Genomic DNA, 24,743 nt, shown 5'->3' on the forward strand with positions numbered 1-24,743 from the left:
CAAAAAGGCGGGGCATAGAGGAGAAACAATAATGTACAGTATGTGGTAAATAATGTGTTTTTTTTTTTACTTTAAACAGCATAAACACATTTCATTACACCAAATACACAAAATAAGCAACACTTTTTAGCAACATCATATGACCCCTTTAAAATAACAAGGAATTATATATTTTTATGATTTGTAGATTGTAGATTTAAAAATTAAAATCATATTATGCTTTAGAATGTAGCGAAATAAAAGTGAACGCTTCACAAAATAAAAAAATTATTTGGTAAGTAGGCCTACACATAATGGACTTAAGCTAACGAAGTAAAAAATTTACTGATTTCCGTTTATATGCATTATTTAAGTCACACCTATAAATTGTTATGTGAACAAAACAATTCAAAATTCAAAGTATCTTTTAGTAAATACAGTCCCAAACACTGTTAAGCATTAGAGACGTAGAGGAATAGGCTATTTCACCCAAAAATGAAAATTCTTTCTTTATCTAATCACCCTTATGTTGTTCCAAATTTGCATGATTTTCTTTATTCTGTGAAACATAAAAGAAGATATATAAAAAAAATTTGTTTTGGGGGGGGGGGGTCTGTTTCTTCTATACAATGAAAGTCAATAGGGCCCAAAGTTTAAGAAAATAATCCATAATCCATAGGATCGAGTTATTATTATTATTATTATTATTATTCAATTTATTCAATACTTTTGACTAAAGAACAGTAAGAAACCATTTAGCAACTACTTACAACAACTTCTGCACAGTCAAAATGAAAGTCAATAGGGCCCAAAGTTTAAGAAAATAATCCATATAAGTTTGGATCGAGTTATTATTATTATTATTATTATTATTCAATTTATTCAATACTTTTGACTAAAGAACAGTAAGAAACCATTTAGCAACTACTTACAACAACTTCTGCACAGTCAAGTGCCACCCACATTATCTTCAGAAAATGCAAACATCTATTTTTAACATACTGTACATTGTTGCAAACAATTTGCTATCGATGCTTTTAATTAATAAGTGAGAGCTAGAGAGGGCTTGTAGAGTGTGAATGTATGTTTAGTGTTTGTGTGTGTATGTGTGGGTGTGGCTGTGGCTGTGAGTGCATTACAGTCGTGTCTGTGTGTGTGTGTGTGTGTGTGTGAGGGGGTTGAGATTGTGTATATGAGTGTGTTTGTAAGCATGTGTGTATGTATGTGTTGTCAAGTGGGTGTAGGTCATGTGTGTGTGTGTTGTGGTGTGTGGGGGGAGAACAGGTTAGTGGGTTACATTCATGTGTGTGAGTGTGTATGTGTGTGAGTGGGTTGCTCTGTTAATGCAGCTCTATTGGCAGTCCTCCAGAATACTGGAGTCTGTGTGGTGATCCGTTCTGCTGTGTGAAATATCGATCACACCAGCAGCCAGAGGCTATTCAGACACATAATTTAGACATACAGAAATACAGCCACAGAGTCCATTAGCAAGATACAGTTTTATAATAATATACCGCAGTAGTCATTTTGCATTTGCAAAGCAAACAAACAAGAACTATGGTGATACTAAGAAGAACTATTGCGGTACTATGGTTGGCTGGACATTTATCACGGAAATATCATGTTTTTGAATGTGTACTAATACTATGTTTGTTTGTTTGTATGTATCATGATAATACTTTAGTTGTTGGGGCATGTGCCCTGGTAATACCATGTTTTTGATCACATACCTTGGTTGTTTTGACATTTGCCATGGTAAAATACTTTATAAATGTATAGTTGCAGTATAAATTTCATAATAATGGATTTTTCTACCAGTTCAAGCTTGAATTATCACCAGTAAAGTTTTGCCAATTCTTTTTGTGATTACAGGCAATGTCTCTAAAAGATCTTCTTTTGATGGGCTTTGGCAAATATATATTTAAATAAATGCTGTTCTTTTGCACTTTATGTTGACAAAAGAATCCTGAAAAAAGTATTATGGTTTTTATAGAAAAAAAAGTAAGCAGCACAACTGTTTTGAATATTAATAATAAGAAGAAATCTTTCTTGGGCTCAAAATCAGCATATTAGAATTGTTTCTGAAGGATAATGTGACAATGAACACTGGGGCAATGGCTGCTGAAAATGCAGCTTTGCCATCACAGGAATAAAATACATTTTAAAAATACAGCACACTTTTGAATGGTATTCCATATGTGATTAATTATGATTTATTGAATGATTAAATCAACATATGTTATAATTTGATTAAAAGTCAATTGAAAGATATAATTATATGCAAAGAGAGACACAGTGACCGTATTCACAAAATAAACAAATGCATTTTATCTGATGAATAATGAACGGCTGAAGGATAGTGGTACTGATAGATGTGAGGCAGAAATGAAAGTGTCAATTAGTTCATTAGTGGGTAACTGTGTCACTGCATGATGGGGGTTCATGACACCACTGATAACCTCTCTCATAACCTCTAATGTTTTCGTGTGAGAGAGAGACAGGCAGAGAAGAACCTCTCGATTTGCATTACACACAACTAGCTCACTTTGATACATTTTTTAATAGGTCTCTGCATGAGAAACTGACCGATTCTCCCCTCAATTCTCGTCCTTTCCAATTAATCCTCTTTTTATTTTTGGAGCGTTTCTCATCTCATCTCTCTGTCTCTCGCTCTTCATATTCCCTCTCGAGAGTGTGCAGCCCACGTTCACTTTTCTAACTCATAGAGTCTGTGCGTCCCACACGTGGAGAGAAAGATTGAGATGAAGGAGAGATGAGCGCAGCGTGTGGTACGTCCCATGTGATGCATGGAACGCCAGACAACAAGATTCCTTTTTCAAATCTGCAGGATGAATCTTTTGTATCTTCACAGGAGCTTGTATGCATTACAGATTAAAAACTGAGCAAAGAAACACCACTTACCCTGAATATATGTTAAAATATGCAGGAATGTGGTTTGGTGTGGTGTGGTGGTTTTGCATTTATTTGATAGAGTTTGAGATACATAAGGCGCATTTTCTTGTCCCCTTTGACTTCCATAGTATTTTTTTCCATACTATGGAAGTCAGCGGCTACCAACAACAGTTTGCAGCAACCAACCAGCATCCAACATTATTCAAAATAACTTCTTTAATGTTCATTGGAAGAATAAAACTCATACAGCTTTTGAACAAGGGTGAGTAAATGATGACAGAATTTTCATTTTTGGGTGAACTATCCCTTTAAGTCAACACAGTGCAGAAAGCTGTTTGTGTATGATTCACTATAAAGGATTGAAATACAATATACTGGTCCCATCTCATTGACCCTCACTGAGCAGAGCCTTACTGAAGGATCATCAGGATCAGTGACTTGAACTCTCATTCATGAATGAATCATTCAATCTGATTCGTGAACAGTTCAAACTATTTAAAGAATCGTATTTGTTCATTGATTCCGTTCTTGAGTTCAACTCTCTGATTCACTGACTCACAGATGTTCTAAGAGTTAACAGCTGAAGGGGAAGATTATCAGTAAACAAATGGATTTTTCATGAAAAATTCTCTTTTTTGTCCCACAGTAAAATAACAGGTTTGGATCAACATGAAAATGAGTAAATAATGCCAAAATGTTCATTTTTGAGTGAACTATTTGTTTAATTTTAGTTGTATTAGTATAAATCTTTTGCTTCCTTTTGCAGTGGCTGTTAAATAAAGAGAGAAGCTCCCACACACACACACATATACAAATACAGACATACAAACACGCCACCCCCATCCCAGTCAGTCTGACGCCCACGTGGCCCCCCTGCTGCGTCTTCCTTCTGTGAGCTCGGCTCTTGGTTTCTGAAGCCAGTGGGAGGCTCTTTCATCTCCATCTCACCAGCGGGCACCGCAGTGCCAGCCTGGCATAATCGGCCTGGCGCTGACATTTTAGCATCTCTTTTTCTGTTATTCCTCTCCACCTGATGTCTCTCTGTCTCGCTCCATCTCACTCACTAAAAAGCTGGGTCACCAACCCTTCAGCAGGAAAACCAATAGAACCCTGCTAATTCAATCAGAGCTAGACATGTTAAGATGAGAGAGACGAGAGGTTCAAATCTGACCTGTGTCTGTCTGTCTATCTATCTATCTATCTATCTTTACTGTAAATTCAAGTAAATGTAAGTTCAAACCATAAAACTTTAAAACCTTTTACACTAAAGTTCTGGCAACCACAGCTGCCATAATCATACATTTTACAGATTTTATATATACTTTGATATACTTTTAATTTATTTATTGGGTTTTATTTCTTTTTTAAATTATTTTAATTTATTTATTTATTATTTAAAAAAAAAGTCAGGTGTTTTTAAGCGAATTATATATTTCATCCAAAAAGAAAGATATATAGATATATTCACCCAAAAACACCCAAAAAATTTATATCAGAAACTTGAAAGTTATTGAGTGCAAGATTTTCAGGGAGTAGACTTTTGTATTTTTCTCACACAAAAATATAATGACATCCTATGGAAAATTTTACTTGCACCTTAGTATGTAAATAATATTATTTTGCCATTTTAAATCATTCTTTTTTAACTGTACTTTTTGTTATACTATCCTGCAATCTCGCCAAGGTCAAACTCCAAGGTTTAACCCTGAGAAACACAAATTGCCTTGCAGCAGCTTCCACTTGTTTACATACGACTATCGTTTGACTTCAGAAACCATCGTGAACACTGTTTGTTTGTGTGTGGTGAAATCCAGCTCAACTTTTACACATCTCTCATTCTCAGCTTCATTTAAAAGCAACTTCCAAACCAGCGATCCTTTTAGAGTGCTTACTGGTTTGCTATCTTTATCCTGTGAAAGCTCAAAGCCCACAGTATGGCAGTATCTGTAACCCTACTACAGGCAGGTTCTCCCAGCTAACATGTTCATACGCTCACAACCACAGTGGGAGTTTAATGGCTCCTAAACGTAGCCCAGAGGGGCCGCACCCTGCACACTGTGGGATGCAACAGGAAAGAGAAATGACTACTGAGGAATCACCAACTGTGAGAAATTGTTTAATGTAAAGTATTTTTTTCCCATTTGGAATAAAATATCTCTTAATTAAAATATTCAAGATAAATTGAAGAGTCATTGATCTGAATACAGTTTCTATAAAAATATTTTTATATAAATAAACAATATAAATACAAACATATAATAATGGCAAACACACACACACACACACACACACACACACACACATATATATATATATATATATATATATATATATATCATTCATCACATAATACTTACAAAAATGAGAAAACTTTTCTTTGGTGACATTTTTGGTATTCTCACCAAAAATTATGTCACTATCTGGCAAAAATAAATACATTTTTATAAAAAAAAAAATGCACCTGATGCACCTGGAATAGTCTAATAAATTGGCAGGTTTTTTTGTTATAGAATTTTTTTGTTCAAACAAATACATTGTTGTTGTTTTTTAAATACACCACTATGTTTGCTTAAATGTGATTTCGTGATAATTAAAAACTGACTGATATTTCAATCTTTCAAACAGTCAAGCAGTTTATTTTATTAAATATATTAAGATATATATGAAAATGTAGAATTACTCCATAGTAGAAATTAAAATAAAATTATATAAATGTCAAAATATATTCCTATTTGATTTTTTAACCATAACATTTACCACTTATGAACATACATCACAGAACTGATCAAATCGATTGTAAATACTTACAAAATGTGCTGTTGTTTTCTCACCAAAAACGATGTCACTCTGCTGAGGATGGAATTGTAAACACAGGTAATCTCTATTTCCAAAAATAAATAAATACAGCAAGAATAAAAATAACAAACATTTCATTCAGATATAGGTTAAAAAGATGCACATGGAATAACTCATAATAACCTTTATTTTTACTTAATTGTATTTTGTGATAGAAAACTAACTAGAAATCATCAAACAGTTTATTTAATCAAATATATTAAGAAATATATGAAAATAGACCTACTGCATAGTAGAAATTAATCTTTTATAAATACATTTCCATCTCTCCCTAGAGACCGATCACAGCAGGACGGCCTTGAAGAACAGGAGCTGTTTGATGGGTCCATCCATGCCTGGTGCTTGTGATGGAACCACCAGAGAACACCTGGGATCTTTGCCCCATAATTTTCCGGCTGGCTAAATTATTAAAGAGGGTTAAACATTAAATTATTAAACAACTATTAAGGCATCAGTCTGTAGAGCAGCCGAGACCAGAAGGTATAATTCAAAGCTCAGCTTTATCAGCATTAAACCCAATGACACCTACAACACAATGTTTTATAAATGTAGGACTGGTGAATATTTGGCAGTATAAGGCTTTTTTCGCTTTTTGTACAGACCAGTTAAAACAATTATTCATTAAAAAAAAAAAGGCCATGTCATTTTTAGGATTTAATCGGAATAGACAACAGATGAGGCTAACCTGTGTGTAAAACAAATACAGCGAACTAATTGTTTTCATATGTGAGTGTGGTTATGTTCATAATTTATCTGTCTTTTGGCCCAGGTGCATCCAGAGAGACAGAAGAAAAACCAGTAATCCAAATTCATGTTTGTAGTCATTCCCCTGGGAGATTAAAAGAACTACATTTCCCATAACATCACTCAGTCTTCATCAAAATTGAGTCTGTCGGGCCAGACATGCAGTCAGATAGGGTCAACTTGAATTGACTGATGTTCATCTCCCAAGGTCCACTGATTCAATAATGCCATCACTGTTCAATGTCACATTCAAAATGAAGCACTTCTCCCAGCTTTCTGACAGCACAGTTTTTCATTCCAACATGAAACATCCGTTTAGTCATGGTTTCTTACTGCATAAAAAAGGTTTAGATTACAATTGAAGACAAATTATATTAGCTAATTTACATAAGCCAAATGAAATATTACTAATTCATTATTTTTATTATAATTATTTTTAAAACTTTATGTTATCTTTTTATTTTTCATTTGTAAATTGAAAATAATTGGAGTATGTTTTACAAGAAAATACTATTTCAGTTTTTCTACTTCAAAATTTCATGTTTAATTCAGTGTTATGTTTCTGAATTGTTTGTGAAAATTACTAGCACTTTCTGAGTGAAAATTGTTTCTACACCTATTTTTTTTCAGTGTATTATTGTTATTGCTCTAGTAATAATACTGGTGTGTCAATTTTACAGCCATAAATTATTTAAGCTCAATTAAAAAAAAAAAAAAAAAGTGATTTTCTGCAATATTGTACAATTATTTTCATGGAAAATTATTTCATTTTTTTAAATATATAAATAATTAATTATTGATATATTGTGTATATAATTATATGCTCACATCTCATGTGTGTAACATTTGAATAGGAAAAGTTAGAATACAAAAAAAAACTATTATTACACATCGAAAACATAGTTTTCGAAGTTGTAAATGAAATATTATTGGAATATGTTTTACAAGAGAAAATATTATTTCAGTTTTTCTACTTCAAAATTTCACATTTAGAAAGTTTTGACGTGTGGCCAAGTATGGTGACCCTACTCGGAATTTGTGCTCTGCATTTAACCCATCCAAGTGCACACACACAGTAGTGAACACACACACACCATGAACACACACCCAGAGCAGTGGGCAGCCGTATTCAGTGTTACTTTTTTTCAGTGTATTATTCATTATTAAATTGGCTTGAAAAGGCCAACTTACTGAAATCCTATTTAAACTTAGGGTGTGTCTCAATCAGCTCCCTTGTTCAGTAGTCAGGGCATTGATCAGGGAGTCGGCCATTTTAAGGGCTCTCTCAATCGCGAAATCCTTCCAGTGCACTGGAACTTTCGCTCCCTGAAAAATCCCACAATGCACCGCAAAAACCAGGGAGCATCGGTGTGAGCCTATGCTCCCTTACTGGAAATTGTGTCACATTTCTGAAGTGCGAAACATAACCCACACGAGCCAACTCAATAAATATAATGACGCGACAGAAGATTTGAAAAGGCAAACCAGTTTTTTTAGTATATTTTAACAAACACACATCGCTAGACAGGTAATGATCACATCTTGTTAACATTCTTAATATTCGGCTGAAATGTTTAGGGAGCATCGGTGCTCACTATGCTCCCTTACCGGAAACAACGTCACATTTCTGAAGTGTGTAAACCACACGAGCCAACTCGATAAATATAATGACACGTGATAGAAGATTTGAAAAGACAGACTGTTTTTAGTATATTTCAACATAAACACACATCAGTAGACATGTAATGAACACATCTAATTAAGTTGGCTTGAAAAAGCCAATTTACTGAAGTCCGATTTAAACAACTTCTTCTTCTGAGACCAAATTTTAAAATGTATCTCCTCCTAGACTTGTAAAGCTACAACCACCAAACTCGGGTCAGACCTTCAGACTGGTCTGACTCGGGTTGCTATATCTTTTCTAACTGATCCGGCTTATGGTTTTCGTAAACCAGACTATCAAACCACCTAAAATCCCATAGACTTTCATTGAGGGAGTGAAAACTTTTATACAATAAGACTTATGGTGTGTTTAAGCTGTCTGTTGCTATAGAGAATGGGAATCTACGTCACGCCGCATTGAATTCCGCCATGTTTTAGGTCACGCTCAGGAGCACACCACAGAAAAAGCCGACCGTTTACTATTAATATTTTTTGGAAAACCATCTTACATACTCTTAGAATAAAACGGACTAATTTGTAAATCTCTTTAAATAAAAGAAATCGCTCTGTGGTTTGTTTGAGAGGCTGCAAATATTCATTATTCAGTCTCCTTCACTACACAGTGGTACTGATATAGGCTAACTGCTAAAACACTTTGGTTAGAGTAGCAAGACCATGCTTATTTTTAAAGGGGAGAATACATAGCTAGATCTCAAACAGTGGATCATTTATCATCGTTATATATCGTCATATTGCCCAGTAAAACTGCTCAATGTAAAGAATTAAGCCATTATAGAGGTAACAGAGCTTACCAGAAGCTTCTTTGAAACGATGTGTATTGTGGATGCTATGCAAATAAATACCTTGACTTGAATGAACCGAGGTGAAGATTCTTACTATTAGAGATGCCGAACAACGATGCAAGCGATCAAATAAATGAATGAATGAAACTTAATCCATACAAACAAGTGGCCGGGTATCAACGAGCTGCCGCAAGATAATGTTTCCATATCCATGAGTTCCAAAGACACATCTTATTTGAGTTGTTTACCATACCGAGTTTGTTTAACTTTCATCCGAGTTCTGTAGTAAATGTAGACATTTTATATTATTTTATGTTTATATGATTCAACTTAAGATCCCGTTGGAATGATTAATGCTTACTGTATCAACATAGTGTTAATCAAAAGCAGAGGTATTTCATGCAGACATTGATAAGGGCTATGGGCAGGCATAGCCCTTATCAATGTCTGCAGGATATACCTCTGCTTTTTCAGCTTGAAAGACGCTGAAAAAAGCACATTTTTCACACCGGCCGTGCAAAGGGCTATGGCAAATGATGTAAAGTGAGCCTTAACCACTCCAACTAGTGAAAATCAAGTATAAATAAAATAAGGTATGCATTTAGCAGACGCTTTTATCCAAAGCGACTTACAGTGCATTCAGGCTATACATTTTTTATCAGTAGCGATCTTAAGTAGAATAATATAAACATTAAATAATATCAAACGTCTACATTCACTATATTCTCCAGTCTCTGCAGTAGCTCCCGTGACCTAAATTCCCAGAATGCATTGCCGCTGTGACGACACATTTCCATTCTCTATAGCAAAGCTTAACAACTCCCTGAAAAAACAGCTAAAACCAGCCTAAGCTGATTGGCTGCTTTGGCTGGTCTCCCAAGCTGGTTTTAAAGTGGTTTTGGACACTTTTTTTTAGCAGGTCAGGCTGGTCTTAGCTGGTTTTCAGCTGATCTTTAGCTGTTTTTTACTGAATCAACTGGTTTTAGCTGGTTTTAGTTGGATTAGCATAGAAACATGTTAACAACATACTAGTAACTCGCTAATCATGCTAGAAACATGTTAACAAAATGCTAGTAACTTGCTAATCATGTTAACAACCTCCTAGTAACATGCTAGTAACTTGCTAATCATGCTAACAAAATGCTAACACCATGCTAGTAACATGCTAATCATGCTGCTAGCAACATGCTAGTCACTTGCTAATCATGCTGGAAACATGCTAGCGACATGCTAGTCACGCTAATGACATGCTAGTCACTTGTTATTCATGCTAGCAACATGCTAGTCACTTGCTAATCATGCTAACAAAATGTTAGTTACTTGCTAATCATGTTTGCAACATGCTAGTAACTTACTAATCATGCTAGCAAAATGTTAGAAACATGTAAACAACATGCTAGTCACTTGCTAATCATGCTAATGACATGCTAGTCACTGGCTAGTAATGTTAACAAACATGCTTGTCACTTGCTAATCATGCTAGCAACATGCTAATCACTTGCTAATCATGTTAAAATGTTAGTCACTTGCTAATCGTGTTAACAACATGCTAGCAACATGCTAGTAACTTGTTAATCATGCAACATGTTAACGACATGCTAGTAACTTTGATAATCATGTTAACGACATGCTAGTCACTTGCTAGTCATGCTAGCAACATGCTAGAAACATGTTAACGACATGCTAGTAACTTTCTAATCATACTAACGACGTGCTAGTCACTTGCTAGTAATGCTAGCAACATGTTAGTCATTTGCTAATCATGTTAACAACCTGCTAGTGACATGCTAGTCACTTGCTAATCATGCTAGCAACATGCTAGAAACATGTTAACGACATGCTAGTAACTTGCTAATCATACTAACGACGTGCTAGTCACTTGCTAGTCATGCTAGCAACATGTTAGTCACTTGATAATAATGTTAACAACATGCTAGTCACTTGTTAATCATGTTAACAACATGATAGTGACATGCTAGTCACGTGATAATCATGCTAGCAACATGCTAGTTACTTGCTAATAATGCCAGCAACATGCTAGCGACATGCTAATCATGCTGGAAACAAGTTAGCGACATGCTAGTAACTTGCTGATCATGCTAGCGACATGATAGTTTACTATTTCTTATCTATCTATTTATCTATCTGTCTATTTATCTATCAATTTTTCTGATTTGGTATTGCCTTCAAAACTACTTCAAATTAGTTCAAACTGAAAGCCCTCAAACTGTAAGCTTTTAAAACTACTTCAAACTCTCTGGCTAGGCTTTTTCAAGCCAACTTAAAGTTTGTCTACAAACTTTACTGTCTAGTTCCAGTGATGACGTTCTACTATGTTGTCCGTTGACGTTGTACGTAATCATGTCACTGGAATTCGAGTGATCACTGTCCCAAGTGCAGTGAGTCAGGGAACTTACCAGTGACTGAATTCGTGTACACGATCTACTGATTCACGAGCTCGGGAGCTAGGGAGCTGATTGAGATGCACCTTCTTCTTCTTCTGAGACCAAATTTTAAAATGTATCTCCTCCTAGACTTTTAAAGCTACAACCACCAAACTCGGGTCAGACCTTCAGACTGGTCTGACTCGGGTTGCTATATCTTTTCTAACTGATCCGGCTTACGGTTTTTCGTAAACCAGACTATCAAAACCACCTAAAATCCCATAGACTTTCATTGAGGGGGTGAAAACTTTTATACATTAAGACTTTAAGGTGTATTTAAGCTGTCTATTGCTATAGCAAAGCTTAACAGCTCCTTGCTGAAAAAACAGCTAAAACCAGCCTAAGCTGATTGACTGCTTTGGCTGGTCTCCCAAGCTGGTTTTAAAGTGGTTTTGGCCACTTTTTTAGCAGGCCAGGCTGGTCTTGGTTGGTTTTTAGTTTTTTTACTGAATCAACTGGTTTTAGATGGGTTAGCATAGAAACATGTTAACAACATGCTAGTAACTTGCTAATCATGCTAGAAACATGCTAACAAAATGCTAGTCACTTGTTAATCATGCTAACAACATGCTAGTAACATGCTAATCATGCTAGAAATGTGCTAGTAACTTGTTAATCATGCTAAAAAAAGGCTAACACCTTGCTAGTAACGTGCTAATCATGCTAGAATCATACTAGCAACATGCTATGAACTTGCTAATCATGTTAACAACATGCTAGTGAATTGCTAATAATGCTTGAAAAATGTTAACAAAATGGTAGTAACTTGCTAATCATGCTAACAACATGCTAGTAACCTGCTAATCATGCTAGAAACATAACTAAATGCTAGTAACTTGCTAATGCTATAAACATTAGCAACATGTTAAACATGTTAACATCATGCTATTAACATGCTAATCATGCTAGAATCATGCTAGCAACTTGATAAACATGCTAACAAAATGTTAACACCATGCTAGTAACATGCTTATAATGTTAAAATCATGCTAGTAACATGCTAATCATGCTACAATCATGTTAGCAACATGCTATTAACTTGCTAATCATGTTAACAACATGCTAGTAACTTGCTAATCGTGCTAACAACATGCTAGTAACTTGCTAATCATGGTACAATAATACTAACGTGTTAATAACTTGCTAATCATGCTAGAAACATGCTAACAAATTGTTAAACATGTTAGAAACATGCTAGCATTATGCTAGTAACATGCTAATCATGCTAACAAAATGCTAGCACCATGCTAATCATGCTAGAAACATGTTAGCAACTTGTTAAACATGCTAGCAAACATTATAGTAACTTGTTAATGATGCTAACAACATGCTAGTAACATGCTAATCATGCTAGAAAAATGCTAGCACCATGCTAATCATGCTAGAAACATGTTAGCAACTTGTTAAACATGCTAGAAACAGGCTAGCATCATGCTAGTAACATGCTAATCATTCTAGAATAATGTTAACAACTTGCTAGTAACTTGTTAATCATGCTAGAAACATGCTAGAAAACTGGCTAATCATGCTAGAAACATGGTAGCAATTTGGTAAACATGTCAGAAACATGCTAGCATTATGCCAGTAACATGCTAATCATGCTAGAATCATGCTAGCAACATGCTAGTAACTTGTTAATAATGCTAACAACATGCTAGTAACATGCTAATCATGCTAGAAACTTGCTAGTAACTTGCTAATCATGTTAACAAAATGCTAGAAACATGTTAATCATGCTAAAAACTTGCTAGTAACTTGCTAATCATGCTAGCACCATGCTATTAACATGCTAATCATCCTAGAAACATATTATTAACTTGCTAGTCATGCTAACAAAATGTTAACAATGTTAGAAACATGCTAGTAACATGGTAATCAAGCTAGCAAAATGCTAGTAACATGCTAATCAAGCTAGCAACATGCTAGTAACATGCTAATAATGTTAAAAACATGTTAGCAACATGCTAGTCATGCTAGAAACAGCCTAGCAACCACCCCATGTACCCTAGCAATATGTTTTATACCTATATGTTTTTTTTTCTGATAGACTGTATTGCCTTGAAAACATTAAAACTTTAATCTTTAAAACTATTTAAACTTTCAAACTACTTCAAACTGAAAATTTTCATACTGCAAGCTTTTAAAACTTTTTCAATTGCTAATCATGCTAGCAACATGTTAACCATGTTAGAAACATGCTAGTAAAATGTTAATCATGTTAACAACATGCTCATTATGCTAGCAACATGCTAATCATGCCAGCAACATGCTAGTAACATGCTAATCATGCTAAAACATGTTAGCAACATGATAGCCATGCTAAAAATAGCCTAGCAACCACCCCAGGTACCCTAGCAATATGTTTTATACCTATCTGTTTTTTTTCTGATAGACTGTATTGCTTTGAAAACATTAAAACTTGAATCTTTCAAACTATTTTAACTTCCAAACTACTTCAAACTGAAAACTTTCAGACTGCAAGCTTTTAAAACTTTTTCAAACTTTCTAGCTAGACATTTTCAAGCCATTTTAAAGTTTGTTTCTAGTTATTATTGTTGTTGTGTCAATCAAAATATTCTTTTCAAAGTATTTAAAAAAATTTTAACACATCAATAATTAATTAATGATTAATTGTGTATAATTAGCATATTTTGAATATTTGAAGGAAAAGTCTGGATTAAAAAAAAACTTGTTTTGTGATTATTTCTGCAGTATATGACATTTAGATGAAAGGCATTTTTTAGTCCTCTATTCACCCGTAGTTCCTCATCTTAAAGGTAGACAAGGTCCTACATAGGTGCTTCCTGAATTATTAATCAGCAAGCTTCATAGATCTGATTCATTGGCTCATGTGAACCACTATTACCATCAATGACAAGAGCTCTACCTTATATTTTCATTTCACCTGTTAAGCAGGAGCAACAAGACAGAAAAAAATGGCTTTGAATCTTTGAAGGATCAAAACATTGCATGCAACAGAAAGAATATTTCTAGTGAATTTATCATATAAAATTGAGGAATGTCTAGAGACACTTCTAAGTGAAGGTGCAGTGAAAAGGTTAGTTATTTCAAAGGAAAAGAAGGAAAGATGCTGTTGCACTGAGACTGAAATAACAAACAGAACAAAAGGTTTCTGGACAAACAACTTTATTTTTGATTATGGGTCTATACACTGTACATCCTGACACTGCAGTATATAAGCCAAACTACTTTCAACTCTAATCTCATAGAGCTCTCTATCTTACATTATAGTCCATGTGAGGGGGAAAAGGGGATGTCTAAGAGGGAGAAATTGGCCAGATCCAAGTGTATAAGCGGCATCAGTAGTAGAAGAAAGCATACATCAATCTCTTACATAAAAATAATTTCAAGAGTTGCAAAGTTTATAGTATATTGTTATAGCAGCAGTGAAGGGCTAAGATGATATATCGGCATGGAAAAAAAATAGAACAGATTGTTAAAATAAGAATCTGAATGACTGATTCAACCAGAACTGATGTATTTGATATTTAGTTGACCGTAACAAAAAAAAAAAAAGTATTTACTGTAAAGATTTTGCAGAACATTGCTACCATTCTTTGTAGCATCCCCCCAAAAAATAAAATAAACAAATAAGGAAGGAAATAAGCGGAATAAAGGACTGAATATGCTTGCACTGGGAATACAACCTTTGAAATAATTGTTTTTAAAACATTTTCTTTATTTTTTGTTTTTAAAAACACAACATAAAACATATAAACTATTATGCAAGGTTTTTTTCTCATTCTGACAAAAAAACAAAACAAAAACAAAGAAACACAATATACATTTATGATAAATTTTTTGTAAAATGAAAAGAAAACGGCTATATACATTGGTGAATTTGTACTTTCATCATCAGACTGGCTAATCCTGCTCATTTATCAGTGATGTTATGTTATTATTGCTGTATTTTAGATCTTTTTTGTTAGCAAAAAATGTCTCCTTTAGAAAAAAAGTCCGCATTTTTAGTTTTATATTGGGAGCCTCTGTGATCAATTTCTCCCTTTTTCATAGAAAATTGCAAACAAAGTAAACTACACATATCAATCTGTGTGTAAAAACAACTACAAAACCTCATCGGAAATTTTTTATTTATTTTTTGGTCTGTAAAAACGCACAGCCCCTTGCTACTGTTAAGACACTGAGCTTCTTATAGACCCCCGTTTAGTATCTTTACCGTAGCCTGCAATGTACAGGTCAGGGCATATCAAATCATTTCAATGGCTCTTTTTACATCTATAGCAAAAGTAACCTCTGAAATATATTTTTTAATCCTTAAAAAGAGAGAAAGAAAAGAGTTTATTTATTCCGATGTACATTTAAAAGCTATCTTAGTATAAGATTTAAATTCTTCTTTACCAGTGGCAATTGGAGCATTAAACTCTGCTATGCATTTTTCTTTTATTTAATTATTCATAGTTTTTTGAAGAAAACAAAAAACAAAGGAATACTGACAAACTGGCATTAAACCCTATCAAATAAGCTGTGGCTTGCTCTTAAGCAATGACAGTCAAGTTCATTCTGGCAAAACGGGGCGAGCCAAAGAGGCTCCCCCAAATGACAGTGCAAATGGGACGTCCCGCTCTCACCATCTGACCGCTGTCTGAAGCAGTTCAGTGCACCTTACAGTCGGCCACCGTGGAAACGGGCTCAATAATTGTTCCTCTTCTGGAACCCCAAGGGCCCAAAGACAGGCACTTGAGGGTCTCCAGCATTGCATATGCACTTGAGGGTCTCCAGCATTGCATATGCACATAAGGTTTGTATTTAGCCCAAGAGTAATGCCGTTAATGTTGCGTTTAAGATTGTTAAGAGCTGAAATTTATTGTTAAGAGGGTTTTGTTTTCCTTTGTAGTTAAAAACAAGATTAAAATAGCTTTATATTGCATAACACAATAAAAAACGTACATATACAGTTTTAATGCCCAATAATGAATATACGAATGGCAGACTTGATCTTTTTCTTTTAAATTCCATGCATATGAAAGAAATTACATAAGCTTGCTATTAAAAGAAGGAACATAAGCAATAAAATATTCACACAATCTGAAAAATCATCCGTTATAACAACAACAAAATGAAAAGAGCCAAAACGTAACATACATTCTGATTGCATTGTACCCAATGTATATAAATCACTTATAAAATATATGTATTTTCAACTAAATCTTTCTCTGCTAAGTGTGAGCATTTAAAGATGTATTTATTAAACCATCTAGACTTTCGTTTGTTCGTCAGCCATCCTCTTCTTGTTTTGTACACATAATACGTTCTTGCTCAGAGCCGAGAGGAGCACCTGCATTGATATTTAGACTCCCTTTTACCAATGCATGACAGTTTGTGTGTCCTATTCATTCCGAACGGTTTTAAATCTGATTCGGAAGCGTTCAAAACCTGTAGGAATCCAGGACAGTAACAATAACACTTTAGCGACGATTATAATCATATATAGATAACTATTATAAATGTTGAATTTAAGTCAGATTGAGGGAACGGCTGTGTGCGCCGTCCACATTTCAGCAAGCAAGCATGTAGAACCTTTTTTTTTTTAATTCTTGCGGTTTTATTTACAATAGTTTGTCTTAAACACATGATTACATTGCATTTATTAGAACTGCATAAAATTAACCAAATATTTATTTCAATTGTATACTTAGGAATACTAAAAACTCTGATAATTCTTGCGGTTTTATTTACAATAGTTTGTCTTAAACACATGATTACATTGCATTTATTAGAACTGCATAAAATTAACAAAATATTTATTTCAATTGTATACTTAGGAATACTAAAAACTCTGAGATAAATGTGTGGGAGAGTGTGGGAGCGTAATGCATTTAGACAGTATTTTGTAATGACCAAGTGCGATTCATTATTGTAAAGTAAAAAAAAACAAAGCGAAAAGGAAAAAGAAACATTTTCATATTTACATATTATAATTTACTTAAAAAGAACAATTTGTGGTTCTTGATCACATGACACCTCCTGCCCTAGAAGGCGTGTTTTTTATGCTTTTAGTTTATTCCCAAAAACGGCCGCCCACGTTCTCAGCCGGGCCGGTTGTCAGCATCTCAGCCCACGGAGAAGCTGTACGTGTGTGTGATGAGAAGAAACCCAAACCCTCACGGAGAGCAGGAGCCACAAACCTCCGATTCCACACTGACCACGATCTTAAGATTCGCCGACAGGTTTTGACCCTCAAGCGCACTTGTGGCGTTTCACACGACAGCTTGTGAGGGGAGCATTTGTTTGCCATTAAAAGAAAGTGCTCTGGCTTGATCATAACACTTACTTGAATACAAATATCTCTCCCTTTCAACAGGGCTGAACTTCTCCACCTCTAGCTCTCCAAAGCCCTTCAACGCTCTCCTGACCAGTATCTCTTTACCATTGTTAAAGATAGTGTGTGTAACCATTCGTCTCCATGTCTTCTTTTAACCAGCATAACATGTATGTACAAGTAAAAGGGGGTAAATCTGAGGCTTTGATAAGTCACTGAAGTTTTTATCTCATACACACTCACTAACAAGTCTCTTAAATAGCTTATTACAAAGTGATTTTCATCTTAGTTCCTCAAAACGTGAGAGGAAATGATGGGATGATGATGAGTCCTTGTCTCTTCGATAACAACGTGGGCTGGACAGCATGCTTAAAAATTGCTGTGTAAAATTTTTCGTCATTATTACCAATTTTTTGTCATAGAAAAGTCTTCATTTCAAAATGTATTCAGTTTCAGGCACAGTTAGCTTTTGTGCTATTGGCTTCTTTCCGAATGGACTTGCTTTTTTTTTTTACATCTGGTTGGAGGCGAGGTGCATTTCAGTCCTCTCAAAGTAAACCTTTTTCAAAAATGTGTCCAAATTTCATCAAAAAATGTTCAGGATACCTCCGGATTTACGCTGGCTAAGAGGCAGGTGGGCGGGAGTTCACCCGCATGCTAGTTGACATAATTGGGCGGTTGGTGCTGTCAATCAGGGCGGTGTTGATGTGGATTGGGTAAAGTCAAGAAATAGAGGATTAGTTGGAGTCTTTAGCGGGTGGGGGTGGTGCGTCTGTGCCGTTCTTGCTGGGGCTTTTGGGCCACAGCTGTTCCTGTAGCTCCTTGACCACTCTCTCCAGGTGCTCCCTTGCCTCCCGCTCTTGCATCAGATCGGCTCTCAGCTGCTCTCGGTCTGCCTCGGCGTGCTGCAACTTTACTTGCAGGTCTTCAATCTGAAAATGTACCATATAAAGATGATGAAAGATGAATAAAGTGGCCACAAATTAGAAGCAAATCATGTAGTTTGACCAAATGCTACAGCGCTGTCTATAGCGTATCACACTGTATTCCACAATGTATTATAATTTTCAATGTGTGAGTCTGAAACACACAACTCTGACAGGAAGTTACCCTGTTTCCTTCTGAGAAATGAAACGTATCTCATCAGACTTGCGAGGCCAAACCCGGTCTGAGAGTTCATTTGAAAGTGTGTGTGGGTGGGGTGTCATGTTACATCAATCTAAGCATACCTTCGATTACTCTTCATTAAACAGACACTTGTTTATCCTGAGCCACTTCCAGTACATTTATAGCACAGGGACAGTCACTCTAGGAACAATCTGTGGTTTAGTGTCTTGCTCAAAGGCATAATAGCTCTAAATCACACCTTTGAACCCATGACCTTTCGGTTACTAGCCCAGATCTTTAAACGCTTATCTTGGTAACAGCGTGTATATGAATGTTATTGAACTAACCTGTGCAGAGTACTTGGCTCGCAGACGGCCGGCTTCACAGCCCTTGTCACACACTCGTAGCTGTCTGGCCTGCTCCAGCTCTCTCTTCAGCCGTATGCGTGACTCATTGGCCTCTCTCATTTTCCTCTCACTTTCAGCACGCAGACGCTCAATTTCCTTGCGCAGGTTCCTCTTCGCCTCGGTTGCCTCACGGAGCTTCTCCTTCTTAGCAACACGGAGAAACTCCAGCTCCTGTGGAAGGCATGGGAATAAACTGATGATTACTCATTCTGAAATAAATGTGTGTGTGTGTGTGAGAGAGAGAGAGAGAGAGAGAGAGAGAGAAATAATGGTCCTATTTTAATGAAAACTGGTATGTTTTAGCCCATACTTGAACACCAAGTTGGTCTGGATTTTTCATGAATGAAGTTGCACTACATAGTTGAAAAGGGGTTGCACCCTATTCAGTTTCATTTATGTTTAGTATACTACTGCTAAAACAATTCAGTGTTGTTATTTTCAGAAAGATGGCAATACAAATATGGCAAAATATATCATGAAAAAAAAAATCATGTTTCATGAATCAATGTCTCTGTGAGTGAGTGAGTGTGTGTGTGCGTGTACCTGCTGGAGGTTTCGTTTGGCCTGTAAGGCAGATCCCAGCTTCTCTTCCTGTTTTACCCTCATCTTCACTATCTCATGTAGAAACTTTTCCTTCGACTCTTTTGAGTCCAGGCCGTTGTCAAGTGCCTGCCTCAGCGTCTCCAGCTCTGACTCCAGGTTCGTCATGGCATGTCCCTCCGCTCCAGACACCAGAGGACCTTCTGGGGGCCCGCTGGCTGGCGTCAGAACTGCTGGTAAGGTGACTCCGGGGCCGGAGGGAGAGCTCAAGTCCTTAGCAGAGCTCGAGGATGTAAAAGATGGGGAGGAGAGTGAGGAAAGCGATGAGGTGACTGAAAGAAAAGAAAAAAATCGAGAAGAGACATAATTAAGTGGTGGATCAGACAACGTGGGCTTCATTGGTTCGTATATCTGCCAGTTTTTTCAAGCACCTGTCAAACACACAAGATGCGCTTTAAAATGAGCCGTAGAGGATGAGGAACGAAAGAACCCTCACTGATTTTCTGCCGCATTCACACAAGAGCTGTTAAGCTCTAATCCACCTCTCTCCAGAGCACTCAAGGTTGACTGAAAATGAACTGTGTGCAAATGAAGTGTGAACAAAATCTTAATGTATTTAAACGAGCACTTTTGTTTCACAACACAGCGACAAAATCAAGGGTCACTGTTAAAACACTCTAAAACAAGAAAAATTAAAAACTGCTCGTCAAATACATTAAAGGAATGTAGCATTCCTTCATTTATTTTAAAGAAAATTATTTTGACTCGCCTCTTATTTTGTAAAAACTTGAGTAAGGCATTTTAGGGACAATGTAACGTACAGTAATAATACTTGTGGTTTTACTGTCTAAACAGTGTGTATTTTGCGCCATAGACTTTCATTGTGACTGCATTACTGTAAAACAATTTCTGATCATTTTCCAAATCAAAATTATTTTCTGTGATATTACATATTGTTTTTATAAATTATGTACTGTTAGTTATATAAGAACAGTTTAAAACAACTATTTTAAAATGTCATTTATTCATGTGGTGGCAAAGGTGAATTTTCATTAGATATTACAGAAATCATTCTAATATGCTGATTTGGTGCTTAAGAAACATTTCTTATTATTGATTAATCTTGAAAATAGATGTGCTTTATTTGAAATAGACATACGTAAAAGTCACTTTTGATCAGCTGAATAAAAGTAGTAACTGTAGTAACTGTCACTTTTGATCAAAGGTAGGTATCACAACAATATATAATGTACAGCATGAAAGTCTAAGTCATTAATTTTCTGCTGTCAAAAAAGCTTAACATGCTTCGAACCTGGAACATTCCTTTAATGAGGTGAAGTGACAGTGAAAAGTTGCGTCATGTACTCACATTCCTCACGGCTCTCCACTTCCACCTCCACATCTGAGTCTCGCTCCTCCTGTGAGGGCGGCAGAGGCTTGCTGGCAGTGGCCGAGGGGCAGGGCTGTGGGCTGGGGTGGGTCTCACCCGTCAACCTTCTCTTCCTCCCCCGGCTGGCACATTCGCTTTCCGCCCCATGCGGGTGTGAGCTGCTGGGTGCAGTAGGAGAGGCTTGCCCTCCTTTCTGGAGGGGTGTCAGAGCTACATTGGGGGCCACGGCGCTCTCCAGGCTCTTGTAGTTGTAGAAGCTGAAGAAGAGGATTTGGAGTGAGTGAGCAGACCACGTATGCAGTGATACTAATTTTTAGTAACAGTTCACAAATGATGCACTACAGGCTGCTGTACGCTGTGCTTGTGTAATGGCGTTATCTAACATCATCTTAAAGAGTATGGGTGATTTAGAAGTGAATAATCCAAACCAAATGGCAGGTTGACAGAAAAAAAGCATCTCTGCTACCCACAAACGAAGGGTGGGGAGAGAACAATGACTGTTGCGAGCGGTTTCACAGAAACCAATCTGGGCTCGAAGCAGTGACTCACCCAAACCCTCTCTTGTTATGATGGTAAAGTTAAAACCACATATATCTAAGCAAACAATGGCCAACGGGCTTGCATCATGCACCTCTGGACAGAAGATCCAAACCTTATGCTGATTTGCTTTAGAAAAACCACAACCGAGCATAACTAACAAGCTGGTTTACACTGGTTTCACAAACTTTGTGTACTATCTTTCGTAAAATGATTTCACTGGTTGATTTGGTGGTTTAGTGGTCATCACAAAATAAATAAAACAATTCAGTGAATCAATTTGTTGTTAGATTGATTCATTTACATGAACCATCTGAACGAACAGATTTACTAAAATAAAACCACACAGTTTTCAAAAGAACTGAACTAATATAATGCAAGTATTGACCAATCAGAATCAAGTATTTCAGAGTGCCATGTAATATTTATTATTATTGTTTACCTGTCACGTAACATGCTAGTAGGTCTGCTGCCTCCCTCCTTATCGCCAACAGAGATGTTTGGAGACCATGGCCTGAAGGCAGACGGTCTCTGTCTGGGCTGGATGCAGTTGAGCCCCTGCAGCAAGACAGAGATGTTAACAGACGTCTACTGTGTTGCATACAAGTTTTTCACAGTAGAGAACAGAATCAAATGCATTCTAACATGAACACAGAGAACAGAGACCATGAAAAATATTTTTTACTTGCTGAAAGTCTCTTGAATTTAACAGACAAAGTGAAAGAGACAGATAAATCAAACTTGAAGAACGACCAGAAGTACAAGTACAGTGAGGTCATTGTGTCTGCTTGAAATCGGAGAACTATGCAAGCCTATTTGCAGGCTCTCTTCATTTAGGATAATTGATTTTTTTCAAAAGAACATCATCAATTATTTTGGGTTGAGATCTTGTTTCAGAAGAATTTGATTCTCTGTGGCAAGAAAACAGTTGCTTGGCTCCAAAAATCTTCTTAGGAACGGACAAGTTTCGTACATAGACTCGTACGATATTAATACATAGATAAATATATAATTATCTGAACTCTGTACTCTCATACAACTAATCACATGTATCCACCAACAACAACAAAAAAAAAGATTTGTAACCTTATTGGCTGATGCAGAGAGGGATCGTAGCCAATCAGGTTGCTTGTCTTTGTCTCCTGAGGGCGACTGTGCTGGAAAGTCATCGTGTTTGGACTTCTTGGCAGGAATGGGATCAGACGCCTAGAGAGGGAAGAAAAGAAAGCCAAAAAGAGAGAGAAACGATAAGTGTTGCTCAATATGAAGAAAAATTAAGTCATCATCGTTCTGATTTGTTATATTTCATGCATTCGCGTTCGGTTCAGTGCACATCGTACTGTCTAGTCAGGCGTTCAGATGCCCTACGGCCCTCTGTAAACTAGAGAACAGTAATAGCAGGATCGATTCAAGCAGTCGGTCACATTAAATGAGAGCCGTGCCAGAGGGTGCCTATCCCTTCAGACAGAGCTGTGAACTGCAGGAGACAGGTGCAAAGGGAGCATATCTAAGGAGTAAAACTGCGAACGTTAAATTTAGTACGGGTGTTGACACTATGTGAGACTGCGTGTATGTATGCCGGAAGGAAAAGGTCTGATGTATTGTTCAGATGCTTAATAGGTTGAAAGAACCATCTGCTTTCATGCTGCCACGTGAACACGCGAGTGCAAATATACGCCAAGGCAGTATTTGTTTAATTCTGTCACTAATGGTTAAGCAATGACCTCACTCCTGCTGGATTCCTCACTGACTGCAGTATAATCCCTAAAATACACTGTCCTTCCTTTTCTACACTCTCATTTACTCCAGAAAACCTGCGGTGTGCGCCACCCACACTTTTTTTTTTTGCTTATTAACACAAGCCGCAGACGTTTAAATGCTAAAATAATGCACATCGACTGGACAAGCGGTATCAGCCTCCGGCTATAAATGTGCACCAACTTTGTCTGGTGGACTTTGAGAGCCTGTGAGAGCTATTTTCGAGCAGGGCTTCTCGTGGGAATGTGAGAGGAACCCAGCTGACACACTGCAGCATCCCGGCCTAGTGCCCTAACTGGCCCGGCAGCAGGGGCTTCTGCGTAAGATGCTTCCAACTGGGTTGCAGGGTGTCTGGAAGGTTTGACACAGTTAAAGGTAAAGGTCTCTTTTTTTTCCAGTCAGAGATGCAAAATATTTAGTTTTTGAATAAACGCAGTGGGGGAGTCAATTACTTTCAGAGTGAAAAGAGGGTCATTCACGCAAAAGAACACGCTGATGGGCCGGTGCTGTTTGCATACATGAATGATTGCATCACGTATGACCTCATTCGGCAGACCGGTCTGCTTGGGTGTGGTGAATTTCCAGCAGCACAGTATATATATATATATACACACACACACACATACACACACACACACTGTTTACCGTAGTGTAAAATAGCATGCTTGTAGCTTAGTTTGGGTCTTCCAGTTGGACCCTTTGAGGTCCCTCTACAACACATCAGCCCACACCAGAACTCTGACATTTCAGTGTTTCCCATTCATGGGGCCCACCACAGTTTCATAATAAACCGAACATATATTTATACTTATAACATAAAAGTTCTTTAATGTTGTGTTTCACGCCATTGCTTTGGCAAGTATCGGTCAAACGAATTAAAACCGAAAGCGTAATATGACTTATCAAGTACCGGTCTGCTTGGGTGTGGTGAATTTCCAGCAGCACAGCGTGATTATATGACCCCGAAAACACTTGCCACGTGCCTGTGTTTATTCATGGATTAGACCTCTGACATAATGGCACCAAATCTGGGAGATCTTCCCTAATCTGGGCTAGAGAAGGCCGGAGGTTTCTGCATCCTAGTACATCAATTACATAGGGTGCTTTCATACTAGAAAAAAGCTGGAGAATGAGATCCAAGCAGAAAAGCATAAGAGCCACTAGGCCCAATTTTCATTAGTCAAAGGATAGAATACTTAACTTATTTAGACTATATATTAAACTATTATTAACGTTTTTGGACTATAACTTAACTTTTACACACACACACACACACACACACAGGTTTGTTTTTGTGAAAAG

The 24,743-nt window shown here is 36.7% G+C and overlaps 1 protein-coding gene across 1 annotated transcript in view; it reads right to left on the minus strand.

The window, feature by feature from the left end:
* Window positions 1-17,099: 17,099 nt before the first annotated feature.
* The window catches only part of LOC107699765 (ski oncogene-like), a 68,835-nt gene continuing 61,191 nt past the window's right edge, over window positions 17,100-24,743 (minus strand). The window contains exons 2-7 of the mRNA XM_016501133.1: window positions 22,770-22,889; window positions 22,126-22,241; window positions 21,126-21,403; window positions 19,760-20,088; window positions 19,157-19,387; window positions 17,100-18,634 (exon numbers count right to left, since the gene is read on the minus strand). Coding sequence (XP_016356619.1) covers window positions 18,440-18,634; window positions 19,157-19,387; window positions 19,760-20,088; window positions 21,126-21,403; window positions 22,126-22,241; window positions 22,770-22,889 — 1,269 coding nt within the window. The 3' untranslated portion in view covers window positions 17,100-18,439. The remainder of the gene's footprint in view (window positions 18,635-19,156; window positions 19,388-19,759; window positions 20,089-21,125; window positions 21,404-22,125; window positions 22,242-22,769; window positions 22,890-24,743) is intronic.

This window comes from Sinocyclocheilus anshuiensis, unplaced genomic scaffold, assembly GCF_001515605.1.
Source record: "Sinocyclocheilus anshuiensis isolate Anshui unplaced genomic scaffold, SAMN03320099.WGS_v1.1 scaffold477, whole genome shotgun sequence".
Lineage (NCBI taxonomy): Eukaryota > Metazoa > Chordata > Actinopteri > Cypriniformes > Cyprinidae > Sinocyclocheilus > Sinocyclocheilus anshuiensis.